We start from the raw sequence: 15268 nt of genomic DNA on the forward strand, positions 1-15268 counted from the left end.
ACCTCAGTTGTTTAATGTAACAAGTGTGTTAATCAGTGAAATAAAGTGTTCATTTGGATGTCGGTGCATGATGAAGTGTCAAATATTTTGTATTAAGTAATGCAAAGCAAACTAACAGAAGTTCAAAGGGGTTTGCAGGCACAGGCAGTAAAGGATATACTAAATTCACCTCAACCTTTTGTTCGCTAAAGCGTAACTTAAATGATACATTAAAGTCTCTTGGCAAGGGCTAGGAGAACAACTACATATGTGGCAATAAGAATTGTGTGAAGCCGGATAAAGGTCCTGCAGTGATGTCACTGAGGGAGTGTTCATCTGGCCTGAAAACTGTAACATTAAAAAGCAGTGAGCTTGTTCTTTCTAGAGGCTCCCGGCTACATTAGCGGCTAGTAGCACAACCACACCCAAATCTCCAAGACACAAGTATTGACGAGGAAGAAGAATGAATTGAAGAACACATCTGTGGTCCAGGTTAAGCACCACCCGTTGAACCCTCAGGGCCCCGTGCGCACATGTTACTGCGCTCTGCACACGTTCACGTTCCTCTTCTTCTTTCTCAGGCTTCTGGGATGCTCCGGCCGGCCACAGAAGGACGGAGTCGCTCAGCTCTTCAGGAATATCTGCTCCCGAAAGACCACCGCCCCCCGTCTGCTTGACCAACTCCCCGAGACGCCCGCGGCTTCGAACTCGCACCCCATCGGAGCTGGAGAGTTGCCAGTCGAACGGAGCACTCTGCTTCATCAACCCCCTCTTCATAAAGGTTCACCAACCGGAGGGCGACCACAGCTCCACCACGGCAACAGCAAAGCTAGGCCTAATTGGGGAGCCCGTTAGCGACGGCCCGCAGCCTGATAGCAAGGACACCGCACACGCTTGCGGAGACAGTGCTCAGGTTTCCTCCTCTGATCAAAGGGACAGCAGCCAGTTGGGCGACAGCCAACTTCAGAGCCTTGACGGAAAGTCAGAGCTACGGAGAGTCAACAGCCAAACCAGCAGTCACAAGATAAGTGCTACAGACAGTGGGCAGCGGTCCCCCCCCCCACGTCCACCGCCACCGCGCTTGGCCGCTCCTCTCCAGCAGCACAGCATGCCAGAGAAGATTTCCTGGATCAATGTCCCCAAGGAAAAGGAGAAAGTGGAGGAGAAGGGGAGCCTCCTCTCTCGCCTCAGCTCTTCGCTGAGCATCAGCCCCTCATCCTACCCACCCAAGAAACACATCAGCTCCCCCATATCCATCCCCCGACCCTCTCTGCCCATCTCTCTGTCGTCCCTCTCCTCCTCTCCACGCCGGCTCAATGCCTCGCCGTCATCCAGCCAGGAGGATGCCCAGTGTCACTTAGCATTGGAGGAGCAGACTATTGAGAGGGCTGTCCTGAGGGCCCGGCTGTCTCACTGTAATGCCACCAGGACCCCCGCCCAGGAATCCAGCAGTCCTTCAGACTCCGCTACGATGACAACAAGCAAGCAGGCAGATGGGACAGGAGGACACAAAGAGGAAGGAGGCGAGGAATGCAGTGGTGGCAGCCAGCGGCTAAGTGACATGAGCCTCTCCACGGATTCCTCGGACTCTCTGGATTTCTCCCAGTGCTCGGCCTTCTTCCTTCCCGCTCTGCATGACCCCAGTCCCCCCACGGTGGCCGACTTTAACACCCACCTCCCCCTCTCTCTGCCACCAACCCACCAGCCCTGCTGCAGCACGGAGGACGATGAGGACGACGAAGAGGAGCCCGACTATGGTGTCAGCCTCGAGAGCGACCAGGACCAGGACCTGACCATGGTGCCGCCGGGACACCGCATGAAGCGGCGCCCTAGCGCCGGTGCTTTGATCCTGCAGAGGGCGCTGCGAGGGCACCTGCGCAAGATGAGCGGCGTTTTCAACTCGCTACTGACGCCTGAGAAGAGGGCTGTCCGCCGAGTTTTGGAGCTGTCCAGGGACAAAGGCTCATACTTTGGCTGCCTGGTACAGGACTACCTGAGCTACATGGGCGAGGGGGCGGGCACCCAGGCCTGGCAGGGCTACGCCTCCGGACTGGAGCTGCTGCAGACCCTCCGCCAGTTCATCACTCAGATGAAGAGCTACCTGAGGCAGAGCTCGGAACTGGAGCCACCAATCGAGAGCCTTATTCCAGAAGACCAGATCGGTGAGTACCAATGAAACGCTTCCACCGTCTGTGGTTCTTCTGCTGGTTTTACTGCCACTGGCTTGGTTCAATTTAATTCATTTTATTCTGTATAGCTCAAAATCACAAATGACAAATTTGCCTCAGAGGGCTTTACAGTCTGTACACATTCGACATCCTCCGTCCCAAAACTCTCACATCGGCACAGGAAAAAAAAAGAAAAACCCTTTTATGGGGAAGAAACCTTTGTGAGAACGTCAGAGGAGGATCCCTCTCCCGGGATGGACAGACTATGGATGTCAAAGATGAACAATGTAAAAGATGTATAATGCATTCAAGTCCTATCGCAGAAATGATTCAACTAATTGCGTAGTAAGCAGGTGTACGGCAGGACCACTGTAGGGACAACCACCATCACATAGAACCACCATCAGATAGAACCACCATCCACAGAAGCCTGTGGGGAGGGAGAGCACAGAGACGTTAGGAGAGGGTAATGTTGGTTAATGATGGCAGTAATAGTAATGTGATTAATATTCAAAATAGTAATAATGATGATGATGGCACCAGCAGGTGTCAGCAGGGCCATTGTAGGAGGCAGGAACAGGGTCCAGATAGAACCATGATCCATGGGACCCGTGTGGCGAGAAAGCACAAATACTCCCTGGAGGAAACACAGTTAGTGATGCGCATTAATGTTTAGAGCAATGAAAATGGAAATCTCAATGGTGTTAGAAGCGATAGGTGTCCGCGGGCCAGGCTGGTCCGCGCTAACCTGAGCCAGCCCTCACTATAAGCAAAATCAAAGAGGAAAGTTTTAAGCTTTACTTTAAAAGAGCTGACCGAATCTGCCCCCCGGACTGAAAGTGGAAACTGGTTCCACCAAAGAGGAGCTTGATAACTGAAGGCTCTGGCCCCCAGCCTACTTTTTAAAACCATAGGAACAACAAGTAACCAGCATCTATGGAGCGCAGCTGCCTTGTAGGGCAATACGGTGTTACAAGCTCTTTGAGATACGACGGTGCCTCACCAGCAAGTGCCTTGTAGGTGAGGAGAAGTACCTTAACATCTATTCTTGATTTAACAGGGAGCCAGTGCAGAGAAGTTAGTACAGGAGTGATATGATCCCTTTTCTTAGTTCTTGGAGGGCCAGAGAAAACTACGGTGGTTACTACCGGTGTAACTGTGGCCCCTCTCCAGAAATATCAGTTGCGGTCAACTGCTGAAACTGCTTGCAGCATCTTTATCTTTTTTAAGCATCATGACGTCATACTCAACAATGAGGGTGGTGGGAGTCATTTTTTCAGGAAGTGGCAATGATATGATGTGTTTATGGCAAAAATAAATCGTAGTTTTTATCGAGTCTCAGAAGAGCGTGTTGCAAACAAAGCAGTTTCTTTTCAATATCTTGGCGGTGACAACTTGGTCATTGCATGCGTGTTCATGTGTTTCTTGGTATGCGTAAGTTAACGTGTGTTGTTGTACACACTGGTGAGTCAGTGTCCATTTGAAAAAGAAAGTTGGGGCGTGTGAACATGCTGCTGAAACAATCTTACCTTTTGAAAAGTGAAAGTGCACTGCTATTTCCCTCCATAATATTCATTCTTTATTGCATCTTACTAATGCAACAGACACATTATGCACACCCCCACCTGCTGGAAGAATGGGCCGATTCATTTCGGCCAAGATTCAGTGGCTGCATTAGATCCTGGACGGAGTAACATGTCAACAGAGGCCACAAAGAGGGTTTTATCTAAGCAGAGCGCTGTTCCTACTGGGCCGCTCACACGGCGTAATTATCAGCTTGGCCGTCTCTCCTTATAACTAAACTTGTTTCAAAAAATGTAAATTGTGTCATTGTGAGCATCTGATGTTTGATCATTTTCAAATCACTAACTTTTACTGAAGGAGAATTTTAAGGGTTTAACGTTACAGACGCACTGAGCCTCTGGACGTATTGGGCTCTGCAGCCACATCCCGTCACCTGTATAGTAATACTGAGAGCGCCTACCTTTTAGTTTGCTTTGCTTTATTATGCGTTGTTCAAGTAATAATAAATGATAATATGCAAAGTAACTAGTAATAAAAGCTGCCTAACAAATGTATTACAGTAAAAAGTATGATACTTATATGTACAAATTTAAACTCAAATAAAGCAAATATACTAGTTCCATTCCACCACCGATCAGAAGATTTTCTGTTATGACTCAGTTTATCAAAACCATACAATGTAGTGTTTCTTCTAAAGGGTTGGGCAATATAGTGCAGGGTCGAGCTCTATTGGTCCGGAGGGATCTTTGCAGGGGATCCTGTTGACATTACATTGAACCACACTAAGGCCTATAAATATGTATAAATATTCATCTCTAATACTCTCTTTGAAAACAACCATGAAGCCAAGTTTATCAAGTCTTTGGTTCACTTTGCACTGTAGTTGTCAAGGTTGAATTGCCAAAGGGAAACAACATCCACAGTCGTATATATACACATTTCCCTGGTCTGTCTGCAGTTATGTGTGTTTCTCTCGACTCACACGGCAGCTAGCCGGCCAGATGCGCTCAGTTGACAGTCAGCCAATTTTTACTCCCACTCTCCTTCTGTCCAATCACAGTGAGGATTGTGGGCGACCCCCTCTGACACCTCTCTGTAGTTTCCATTTTCTGGCCTTCGTAGTTTGTTATGCTAGTTCTTTCATCCAGTATTTCATGGCAATGAGTGATTTGGTCTGTTTTTTTCCACAAAAACATGTTTGATCACATTTACTAACAGGAAGACTGTAACATTTCAATTTTAGCCAATTTGCAGGTGAAGTGGACACAAGACGAGCAGTGTGCAGAAATGAAGGCGTATAAGCAACATGCTGCTGTGTGTATTTGGGCCGGGGGAGAATAGAGCTCCTCTCAGACTGCGAGGCCACTGCACGTCACGCAGCCCAAAGGGCTCATGATAGCAGCTGGATCACAACGGAGACGTCTGACTCCAGAGATAGCTTGACCGGGGAGCAACAGGTCTTATTAGAATAGGAATATAATGGAACATGTGCAGTAAAATGAACGCTGTAGGGAAGAATGCTGGCAGAATATCTGCTTCGGTTATTCTATCTGCAAAAGGTCTTAAACTATACGGTTATATTCAAGAAAGGCAATCTAGATCGGACACCAAACCGCGATGAAGGACACAGTTGACTTTTTTCCCAGTTAAAGTGAAGTGAATTTAGTGTAATTAATATTATCTTTGATGAAATAATGCCATAAGTATTGAGTGCATGGAGCCTGTGACAGTAATCCTATTATTTACAGGATGAGTTTAGCTTCTGATGCACTGACCTCAGCATGTGTGTGTCGAGGACCTTAAGACGAACGCAGGAAGTGGCCCATCGATGTGGTTCAGACACAGTACATGTGGACACACCAGGCACACACATGTACACCATGTTAGTGTTAGTCTGTGCGTGCGGCCTGGATGGGATTTGACTGATGACAATTCCCAGGCACACAAGATATAAAACTTTCTTTTTTAATAATTGGTCAAAGAATCTACAAAGTTGTTGATTTTCTTTAGTTCTGAAGTTCGAACGAGCTGTTTGGTTAAAGGCCGGTGGAGGACACGGGATGTTTACATGGAGCAGGAAACGTCCGTTTGTGTCCGATAACCCTGAAGCTGTGACACAACGAGAGAGATTTAGCTTCTTGGTCAGGTGAATTCAACTCTGAAGGCGGAGCAGGACGCAGAGGCCTCAGCACTCACTCGTAGCCGAGCTTAGAACCTCTGACCAGTGGAACGATACAGATGCAGCCAAAAACACAAATACCAATTTTTACAGTCCTTGTTTTCAGAAGCTGAGATTTGTGTGCCAGATGTTTTCATGGCCAGGTGAGGCATGTTCCCTCGTTGTTCCATGACTAAATGATAAAGGTGTCTCAGTCTAGATACTTATATCTGTCTGGACATTCTGGGCGTTTCTCCCACAAACAGTGACATGAACACAGGCCGTTAGGACAGTTTGCACAGTGACAAACGTTGGGGTGAGAAGTGGGGCTGCACGGCACGGAACCCAGAACCCATATCACGCTATTAAGAACGGTTCTGACGGTATGTGACCCTACTGTTTTTTCAAGTGAACACATTAATTCATTGACCCCGAAAAGCAGCACCGGCTACCCAAACAGCTGTTTGCTGCTCGCTGGCGAGTTAAGAGAGTTAGCTAGTTAGCGCGTTAGCTTGTTGTGGCTGCTAGCGTTGCCACCAGAAGCTCGACAGACTTTGCTATAAATCGTTTTCAGATCCAAGTCGGATTTTCCAAAACCTAAAACCCTCCAAACAGACTCGGCTCCTCTGTTGGGCACAAGTTGTGTTGGTGCCTCTCTGGTCTCTCCAGTGTTTCCATGTAGCAACAGTTACTTGTTGTTGTGAGCTTTACCCAGCATGCAGTTCGGCCGGGTCATATTTATAAGTGTACAATTATTGCTGTTACAAATTGTTTGTGTCACAAGCTGTTGTGTTGTTGTGTTTTTACCCCGTTAAGGAGTGTTTGTTGTTGTTGTTGTTGTTATACCCATGACTCAATCTCAACACGCGTAAGACAAATGGCTCCGGCCGCTGGGCGCTCATCCATGGCGTGTTAAAATAAAGAGCACCGTCAGTGCGTGAGAAATGCTTACTCGTATGTTGGCCTGCCCAGCCGTGTGAGAAGTGTAGGACGTGCTGGAAATGACATGTTGCTATTTAATGCATTGACGATCTCACAAGAGAGAAATAATGTAAAACACCAGCATGTGATTCAATGGCTGAAGAAACACTTTTGATGCTTACAATTGTCCACTGCTTCCTCCGCCCCGATGGACTCACACGGACACGTGTTCATATTTTTAGTATTGATACTGGTAATATATCTGTATTGTAATCATCGGGTATCATGATATTTATGGCAGGTATTGTATTGAAGTCATTTTGGTATCTAACAAAGGCTGAATGCCATCAGCTGTCTTTGTCTGCACATGTGCTCAGTAAAAGAAACAAGTGCTGACTGACAGCAACAGGCTGTGGTCTGCAGCATGATGTCGTGGAGACTGAAGATATGGTTATCTTCAATCACCTTGACTTAAGTTATATGTCAGCTCGATGATATAAATTAGGGCTGTCAACATAAACGCATTAGCGGGAAAAGATATTTGAAGGTAGTTAACGTAACTTTGTTTACCTCAGAAACAGCTGCTAGCTGCAGTCAGTTGGATCGGAGATCGGACCACTTGAAGCACCGCTATGCTAAGCTTGCTGCTAGGCTAGCGAAAGGATGCCACATCCTTTGAAGGAAATAAAAGTTTCAGCATACAAAAAGGTTTTAATTATATAAACAACTCCAAAAGTCAAAGTGAAAAACCCTGTGACTGACCAGTCCAAACAGCTGTGTGAAATACATTTGTTGTGGCTATATGTCCCTAATTACTGCCATTGCAGATTGTTTGGCTCTACCAATGGAGACGCTTCCACGGTAGTGGGGAGTTGACCAGGTGTGACGTATGTCTCCATGTATGGACATACCTGACTGAAGTGGGCGTGGCCTCTCTGGATTACCCAGGATGAAGGAACCAGCGGCGGGTCGCGGGGGTTGGGCGAACAGACGGACTCCACCAGGCCTTTGTTCTCGAGAGGCCTTTTCCCCGCGCTTATGTTCATAGACTATAAAATGATTTCATGCAAACCAGAAACCTTCTTATTGGAATCTTTCCTTGTACTTAACATTTGTCCTCTTGTTTTATTGACATAACAAGCAGATGTTGGAATTGGATTTTTTTTTTAACTTTTCCATTAAAGAAGAAAAGCGTTGTAGGTAATTGTCAGTTAGAAAGCTGAGCCGTTGCTCCCTGTCCCCCAGACGGCGTCCTGGAGAAGGCCATGCACAAGTGCGTCCTGAAGACTCTGAAGCCGGTGGTGAGCGCCGCCCTGCAGGAGTTCCAGGTGCGCAGCGGGGAGTGGCGGCAGCTGAAGGAGAACCTGTCTCTGGCCAAGGCCCGGCAGCCACAGGAGATGGGCGTGGCCGATACGCCGCCCCCGGACCCCACGGCCATAGAGAAGATCAAGCACAAGTTCCACACCATGAGTAAACTGTACTCGCCCGAGAAGAAGGTCACCATGCTGCTGAGGGTCTGCAAGCTCATCTACACCATCATGGAGGACAACTCAGGTAGTCGTCGGAGTAGCTCACCTGTTGTCTGCAATATGATGACCTGAAGTGTCAAATGATCCATCTGCCCCTCAGGACGTCTGTACGGTGCGGACGACTTCCTGCCAATGCTAACTTACGTGTTGGCCCAATGCGACATGCCTCAGCTGGACAACGAGATTCTGTACATGATGGAGCTGCTGGACCCCTCTATGCTCCACGGAGAAGGTCTGCTTATTAACCCAGGAGAACAATATTAACTTTCCTCTTTCCATGTCCACCCCGTGTTAACGCACTACCTCTGTGTGTCCAGGTGGCTACTACTTGACCAGCGCGTATGGAGCCATGTCCCTGATTCGAAACTTCCAGGAGGAGCAGGCGGCCCGAGTGCTGAGCTCAGAAACCAGGGACACGCTCCACCAGTGGCACCGCCGACGCACCACCCAGCGCTCTGCACCGTCCATCGACGACTTCCAGGTAGCAGCACAAACTGCCTTAAGTTGTCTTCTTTCACATCAAGAATGTTGACGTGTTGTATTGCCTGGACTTAGTTTATAGCAGCTAATTCTCAGGTGTGCTTCAAGTTCAGAGTGCAGTTTAAATTCATTGACGCCTCCTCATAAAGAAAGCTAGCTGTCAGTTTTCATAGAACATGTGCCAATTTGATCACAATTATGTTTCATTTTTTCTTCAATAACGGTTACTTATTGTGTCGTTCAAGCCAGATGGCTTCTGTGGTGCTTACAGCCAGGATAGCCTAAGCCAGGATAGCCTAAGCCAGGATAGCCTAAGCCAGGATAGCCTAAGCTCGACTAGCGATTGGCTGTGGCGGGTGTGTGGGGGTGGGACCTTGGTCGTAGTTGCAGCTCCTTCCATCAGGACTGTGCAGACGAGGACTCCGTGTCTGGGATACTGTGGACTCACTTGGCCAGTGGGAGGAGCTTTTTGTATACAGCCTGATAACGTTGCATGATAATATTCCTACATAACTCATTGAAATATACCCTTTTTTTTATTTTTGTTAAGATAAAATGGCTTTGTAATTTACTACAAATGTCCTTATTCCTTAATTTGATGTAACCTTCATGCCGTCCGTCTTCATATGGGTTTCTTAGGGACGTGGGAGGCAGTGTAAAACTCCACAAACTGGATAGAATACATTAGAAATCATAATGCCAGTCAGTGATGGGGAGCAGGATATTTATTATTAACGCCACAACCCATAAATTGTGTTCAGTGCGTCACAGAGCTGGACTGTTGACCATTTATTCTCCCGGTCTCCCCCAGAACTACCTGCGGGTGGCACTGCAGGAGCTGGACAGCGGCTGCACTGCCAAGACCCTGCAGGTCCGACCGTACGCCTCCGTGGAGGAGGTGTGTCGTCTGTGCGCCCAGAAGCTCAAGGTGGCCGACCCGGAGAACTATGGCCTGTTCCTGCTGATGGAGGGCAGCAGCCAGCAGCTGGCGGCCGACACCCACCCTCAGAAGATCAAGGCTGAGCTCCACAGCCGCTCGCAGTCCACCCCCTTCCACTTTGTCTTCCGCCGCGTCGCCGACAGCAAAGCCTCGTCGTCCGCTCCGCCAGAGCTCATGGCCAACCTCAACGACCTCACCATGACCTCCAGTGACCAGGCCAACCTGAATGACCTCGGCATGGACCTGCCGGCCCCCTCCACCCTGCCTAACTCGGGCCTCAGTCCCAGTCTGGGCCTTAGCCTGCCGCCCAACCACCTCAATGGCAACTCCATATCTATATGAAACATGTTTCCACGGGAACGAAAAGGGCCAAACATGCGGCGTTCTCCTTTTGGATGACTATGTCTCAGCCAACATCCTCTCGCTGGAAAGTTCTGTCAGTCAGACACGGGTGAGAGAGGAAAGGAAATGATTCTGCTTGGTCAATGCAGTACCACTTTGCTGAGCACGGCTGTGAAGGTGTGTACACATTCTGGACACTTTAGGATACATGTGAGACTAATCGCTCATTTTACTTATCTAACAAATCATTTATTTAGGTTAAAAGTATACTCATGATTTGCTTATAGAGTTGCTGGTCAACTGTGTTATTGTGTTGTTTGTTCTGAGAAACTTTATCCTTTGGGTTGTTTGTGTGTTTTAAAGGGACTCTGGCGACACCCAGTGGTGCCTGGTGCACATTGCAACAGTTTCAACTTAAAAGAACATTCATGGCCTCGAGTTGGAATCAATTCATCCATTGACAACGACCTCAGCTGCACATTATGTGCTGTAGCGAGGATAATTTACAATGATCAAATCAATGCCGTGGCTACTGGATTAAGTTCACTGGTTAATGTTAAAATGTGTAAGACCAGGCCACATGAGGACTAAGGGGGCAACTTCACTGCCATCAGGTATTAATAAACTAATTCTACTGTTGGAGTGAGTTGTTAACCACTGCTGAGTGTTGTTGATCACGTTGGTAAGTGCCAGACTTTCCAATGGCCGATACTTTAAGGGTTGTGTGTGAAGGAACCAGCAGGGGGTCTGAGCGGCGTGTCCCCAGGATCCGACCCATGGTGTAGTGGGCCGATGCGAGCTAACTGAAGGTCTGCGTCATCTGCTGGCAGGACGCAGCGAGTGTCTGTTCTGCTCTGTTCTAATACACAGGACGTCTACCTGGACGAGCCGTCCACAGGACAGGACGCTTAGATTGCCCAAGAAGAATGTTTGTCATCTTTAAACGTTTCAAACTAATATTGTGGCCATTTCCTATAGACGGTGTACCTTTAGTGTGAACTATTGTTTACTGGAAGCAGACTGCAGGTGCCCCTGATCACTTCTACTCCTCATTCAAAGAAAAACAACTGCACAAATACTTCCTCAGCAAACCGTTAGGCATTGAAAGAGAACCGATTCAGCATTGCACTACTTTAGCGTTGTTCCACTCAAGAAGATTTAAAAAGAAAACCGGATCAACATGAACTCAGAATCAGAGATATTGTATTTTGAATTGCACACGTCTTCATGAAAAGTCCCTAAATCCCACACAATGCAAACGCTCCATGTCAGAGACCTTTGGTGCCGAAGTAAAACATTTAGCATTATTTCTCTTTAAATGTATATACATTTTATATACACTCGTGGGAATGTTACAGTGGAATGGGGCCTTTCCTGTTGACTCTGGATTGACTTTTCCACATAAAGTTGCATATCTGCGGCTCAATCCCAACGGTATTAGTGAAAAGTTATAATATATAACGTGGCATTTTTCTATGATAATAATTAACTTTTTAAGTTGTGCGCTGGTGTTTTATGCATGTACCGATTATCCTGGTGATATGAAAGATACTGTTATTCATTTTATTTTGCATAGCCCAAAATCGTCTGGACATCCTCTGTCCCGAAACCCTCACGTCACCTGATGCATCTTTCATTCAGATTGACGACGTGTGACTGCCGCGTACCACACAAATGTTATGATTTGTATCTTGTGAGAAAAAAAAGTCTGTTAATAAATCCATGTGTGGACTTTAAAGCTGGTCTGATGTCGCACACACGCGCTGTGTGGCTCTCTGAAGATGGGAAGGGAAAGATCACTACATCAGTATTGAGTTTGGTCAGTCAAATGGAAACAAACAAACAAACTTGAATTGTCTTGTGAATTTAAAGCTTCCAGTATTTGGTAAATCAAATTGATATGCTGTTTATTTCCTGTTAGTTTAGAGCTGTCACACTCCATTCCTTCCTGTCCGTGGTGCCACCAGAGGTAAATATCAGAGAACTTGGGAGCTTTCAAGTAGCATCAGCGTCGTGTATCGAAGCTCCCACGTACGGCCGTGTTATCCAGGATCTATCTGGATGCATACGTATGTTTCTGTGTGGGGATTTTTCAGATGGCTTTTCTGTCTATTCTGTAAAATGCTTTATGGTGTCCTCATGCCTTCTGCATCCAGAGACAAATTGCTGTTTACCATTTGTCCCTGAGAGATCTCATAAATATACTTTGCACTTAATAAAAGTTAAAGAAAATGGCCTGACATTTTGTGTTTGATTGAAGCCGCTTCACCTCTACATTACAGGTCATTTATCCAAAGCAACTTACATTACATTTATAACCCTTGGCTTTTTACATTTTAGCCCGGCGAGCAATTTGGGGTTAGGCGTCTTGCTCAGGGACACTTCAACTTGGGACGTGGGGGAGCCGGGACTCGAACCATGTACCTTGCAGCGCTCACTCTCTACCTCTGCGCCCCGACGACCTCTAGATGGTGATCACATTTCAGGATGTGTACAACTTGCGAGAAGAGTATCAATCGGAATCAGAAGCGGTTTATTGCCACATGTTACACACAGAAATATGTCTTGGTGCAATAAAAAGGAGACAAATAGATACAAGTGTACAAGCAAAAATGAACAATACACACAGATTAGTACATTAAGACACATATGTATTGATTTTACATTACAGGTAATTTAGCTGACACTTTTATCCAAAGCAACTTACATTGCATTTTTAACCCATGGCATTTAGATTTTTGCCCAGGGAGCAATTAGGTGTTTTGCTCAGGGACACTTCAACGTGGAGCAGCTAGAGCTTGAACCGCCAACCTTGCGCTTCCTGGCGGTTAGGGTTAGGAGCACCCTCTCTACTCCGTGCGCCACGGTCGACCACCATATTAAGTATCTACATGACTAATGAGTGGAAAAAGCTGTTTCTATGGCAGAAGGTCTTGGTCCTGATGGACCGCAGCCTCTTGCCAGAGGGAAGGAGCTCAAATAGCCTATCTTTGGTGAGAGGGATCGGATGCAATCTTTCTTGCCCGCCTCTGTCCTGGCGGGGAAACAAGTCCTGGAGGGTCGGCAGACTGCAGCCAATCACCCTCTCTGCGAGAAGAAAACTGAAGAAGAAGATTCAACTGATTGCATTGAGACAATGAAATGCACTATTCTCTGGATTTAACCCTTCCCAACCAGTGGGAGCAGTGTGCTGCCATAAAAGGCGCCCAGGGAGCTATTTGGGGTTACAGTGTCTTGCTTAGGGACACATCGACACAGGACATGGAGCAGCCGGCACTCAAGCAGACAATCCTGCGGTACCCCACTCCATGCGCCATGGTCGCCCCATAGGGGATGACACGCTGCAGCCTGCCCTTGTCCTTGGCTGTGGCTGCAGCGTACCAGACGGTGATGGAGGAGCAGAGGATGGACTCCACGATGGCCGTGTAGAAGTGGATCATCATCGTCTTTGGCAGGTTGAATTTCTTCAGCTGCCTCAGGAAGAACAACCTCTGCTGAGCCTTCTTGAGGTCCTAGGTAATGCTGGAGCCCAGGAAATGAAATGACCCGGCAGCGGTGACGTAGTAGTCACACAGGGTGAAAGCTGGGGCTGCGTTCTTACGTAAATCCACAACCAGCTCCACTGTCTGTAGTATGTTAAGCTCCCGGTTGTTACATCCGCATCACATCACCAGTTGGTCCCACCTGTAGACACACTCGTCCCCACCAGAGATCAGTCCAATGAGGGTGGTGTCATCCCAAACTTCAGGAGCTTGACGGACTGGTGGCTGGAGGTGCAGCTGTTGGTGTACAGGGAGAAGAGCAAAGTGGAGAGAACGCAGACTTGGGGGGAACCGGTGCTGGTGGTCCGAAAGGCTGATGCTGCGTGCACACCAAAAGCAAAGCAACTTCGCAACACTTTACTCGCCCGACTAGTTGTAGTTAATTCTCTTTGTCGGTCTCCGGATGGCACTTTCTGGTACTTTTTTATATTTATGCTTTGGCAGCAGCACAGCAGTGATAATGAGCAGAGCATCTCAATGCTGATTGGCTTTTGCAAGACAGCGTCGGACAATTTATTCACTTCCCTCAATTCGCTTTTTATTAGCGGGGTTTTATCAAGGGAAAATATTACTTCATTAGGAAAAAGAAACAACAAAAGGTTCATGCTCCTGGCAGAGAGGAGAAAACACACCAAACACAGAAACCATTACCTATATGTGCTACAACAAAGTATTTAAATACACTCTTGACAAAATATTTGCAACACTATAACAATGTTGTCAGTCAGTAAGGTCAATCTTGTATTTTCTCCAACTGACACATTGTAGTTTTATTCCGCTGTTTTGTTGTTTTTGGTCTACAGACACAGATCTGGACGGTAAGGCAGGTCATCTGCCCGGACTCTTGTTCTGCCATATATTTTATCCACCCAGCCACTTTGCTGTGTATGTACCTCCTCTTCATCTTAGAAGGGAAGTCAATCTTTCCATGACGTGAATTTCTTTTACAATTTCAGCTGTAAGAATACGTGTTCAAGATTTGGAGCCTGGTCGGGGTTATCAAAAATTCAGCCGAATAACTTCTCTCGTTCTGGAAAATTTATTTGTCAGATCACAGGTCAAGTATCAGCGCTGCGTTTGCAAAGGCAGGAGCAGTTCAGGCAGCACACAGGCCGGAAGAACAGCTAACTAACATCAGCAAGAACATCATGTTTTATAACCCTTGAAAGACAGAGAAGGAAAGATTTCTATTGGCCCTAAACTGGCGTAGAGGAGGACCTTCCACCTCCCGCATCTAAAGATCCGGTCACATTCGATGTCCAGACTCCTGACTTAACGTAAACATCGTAAACAGAGTGTGTATGTTGAATAGTGTTGGTGTGTCTCTAACCCCCCTTTGGCTGGTAAATCTTCTAGTTGACCCGCAGACCTTACATTCCTCAGCCAGGACATAAACTGACTCCCCATCCTGTCAGACTCGTGTCTGCCTGCTCCTTACCTAACTCTTAAATCAAGACTAGACAGCAAACCCCCAACTAAGCCCATGAAAATAACTTTTGATTATCACAGCCCAGTTTCTTACAGAAGGCGGGTCGGGATGTAACCATTTACGTGTAATTGCTTTCTTTGCTGCTACTGTTCCTGTTCTTTGTTCTGGTAAATAGCCTAAATAGCGTGACTTGCATGTGAATAGGATCCGGTGCTCAAGGATATGCTACATGGTTCTCCTAATATTTTCCCAGAAT

The 15268-nt window shown here is 47.0% G+C and overlaps 1 protein-coding gene and 1 long non-coding RNA gene across 4 annotated transcripts in view; both read left to right on the forward strand.

Moving 5' to 3' along the window:
- Nucleotides 1–12273, forward strand: part of rin2a (Ras and Rab interactor 2a) — a 28842-nt gene extending 16569 nt beyond the window's left edge. For all 3 annotated transcript variants that reach the window (XM_040178802.2, XM_078104509.1, XM_040178803.2), the window contains 5 exons: nucleotides 561–2141; nucleotides 7996–8304; nucleotides 8380–8511; nucleotides 8597–8760; nucleotides 9571–12273. In XM_040178802.2, the coding sequence (XP_040034736.1) occupies nucleotides 561–2141; nucleotides 7996–8304; nucleotides 8380–8511; nucleotides 8597–8760; nucleotides 9571–10041 (2657 nt within the window). In that variant the 3' untranslated portion in view covers nucleotides 10042–12273. The remainder of the gene's footprint in view (nucleotides 1–560; nucleotides 2142–7995; nucleotides 8305–8379; nucleotides 8512–8596; nucleotides 8761–9570) is intronic.
- Nucleotides 1–15268, forward strand: part of LOC144409474 (uncharacterized) — a 169704-nt gene that overhangs the window by 39620 nt on the left and 114816 nt on the right. The window lies entirely within an intron of this gene.

This window comes from Gasterosteus aculeatus, chromosome 6 (genome assembly GCF_964276395.1).
Source record: "Gasterosteus aculeatus chromosome 6, fGasAcu3.hap1.1, whole genome shotgun sequence".
Taxonomy (NCBI): Eukaryota; Metazoa; Chordata; class Actinopteri; order Perciformes; family Gasterosteidae; genus Gasterosteus; species Gasterosteus aculeatus.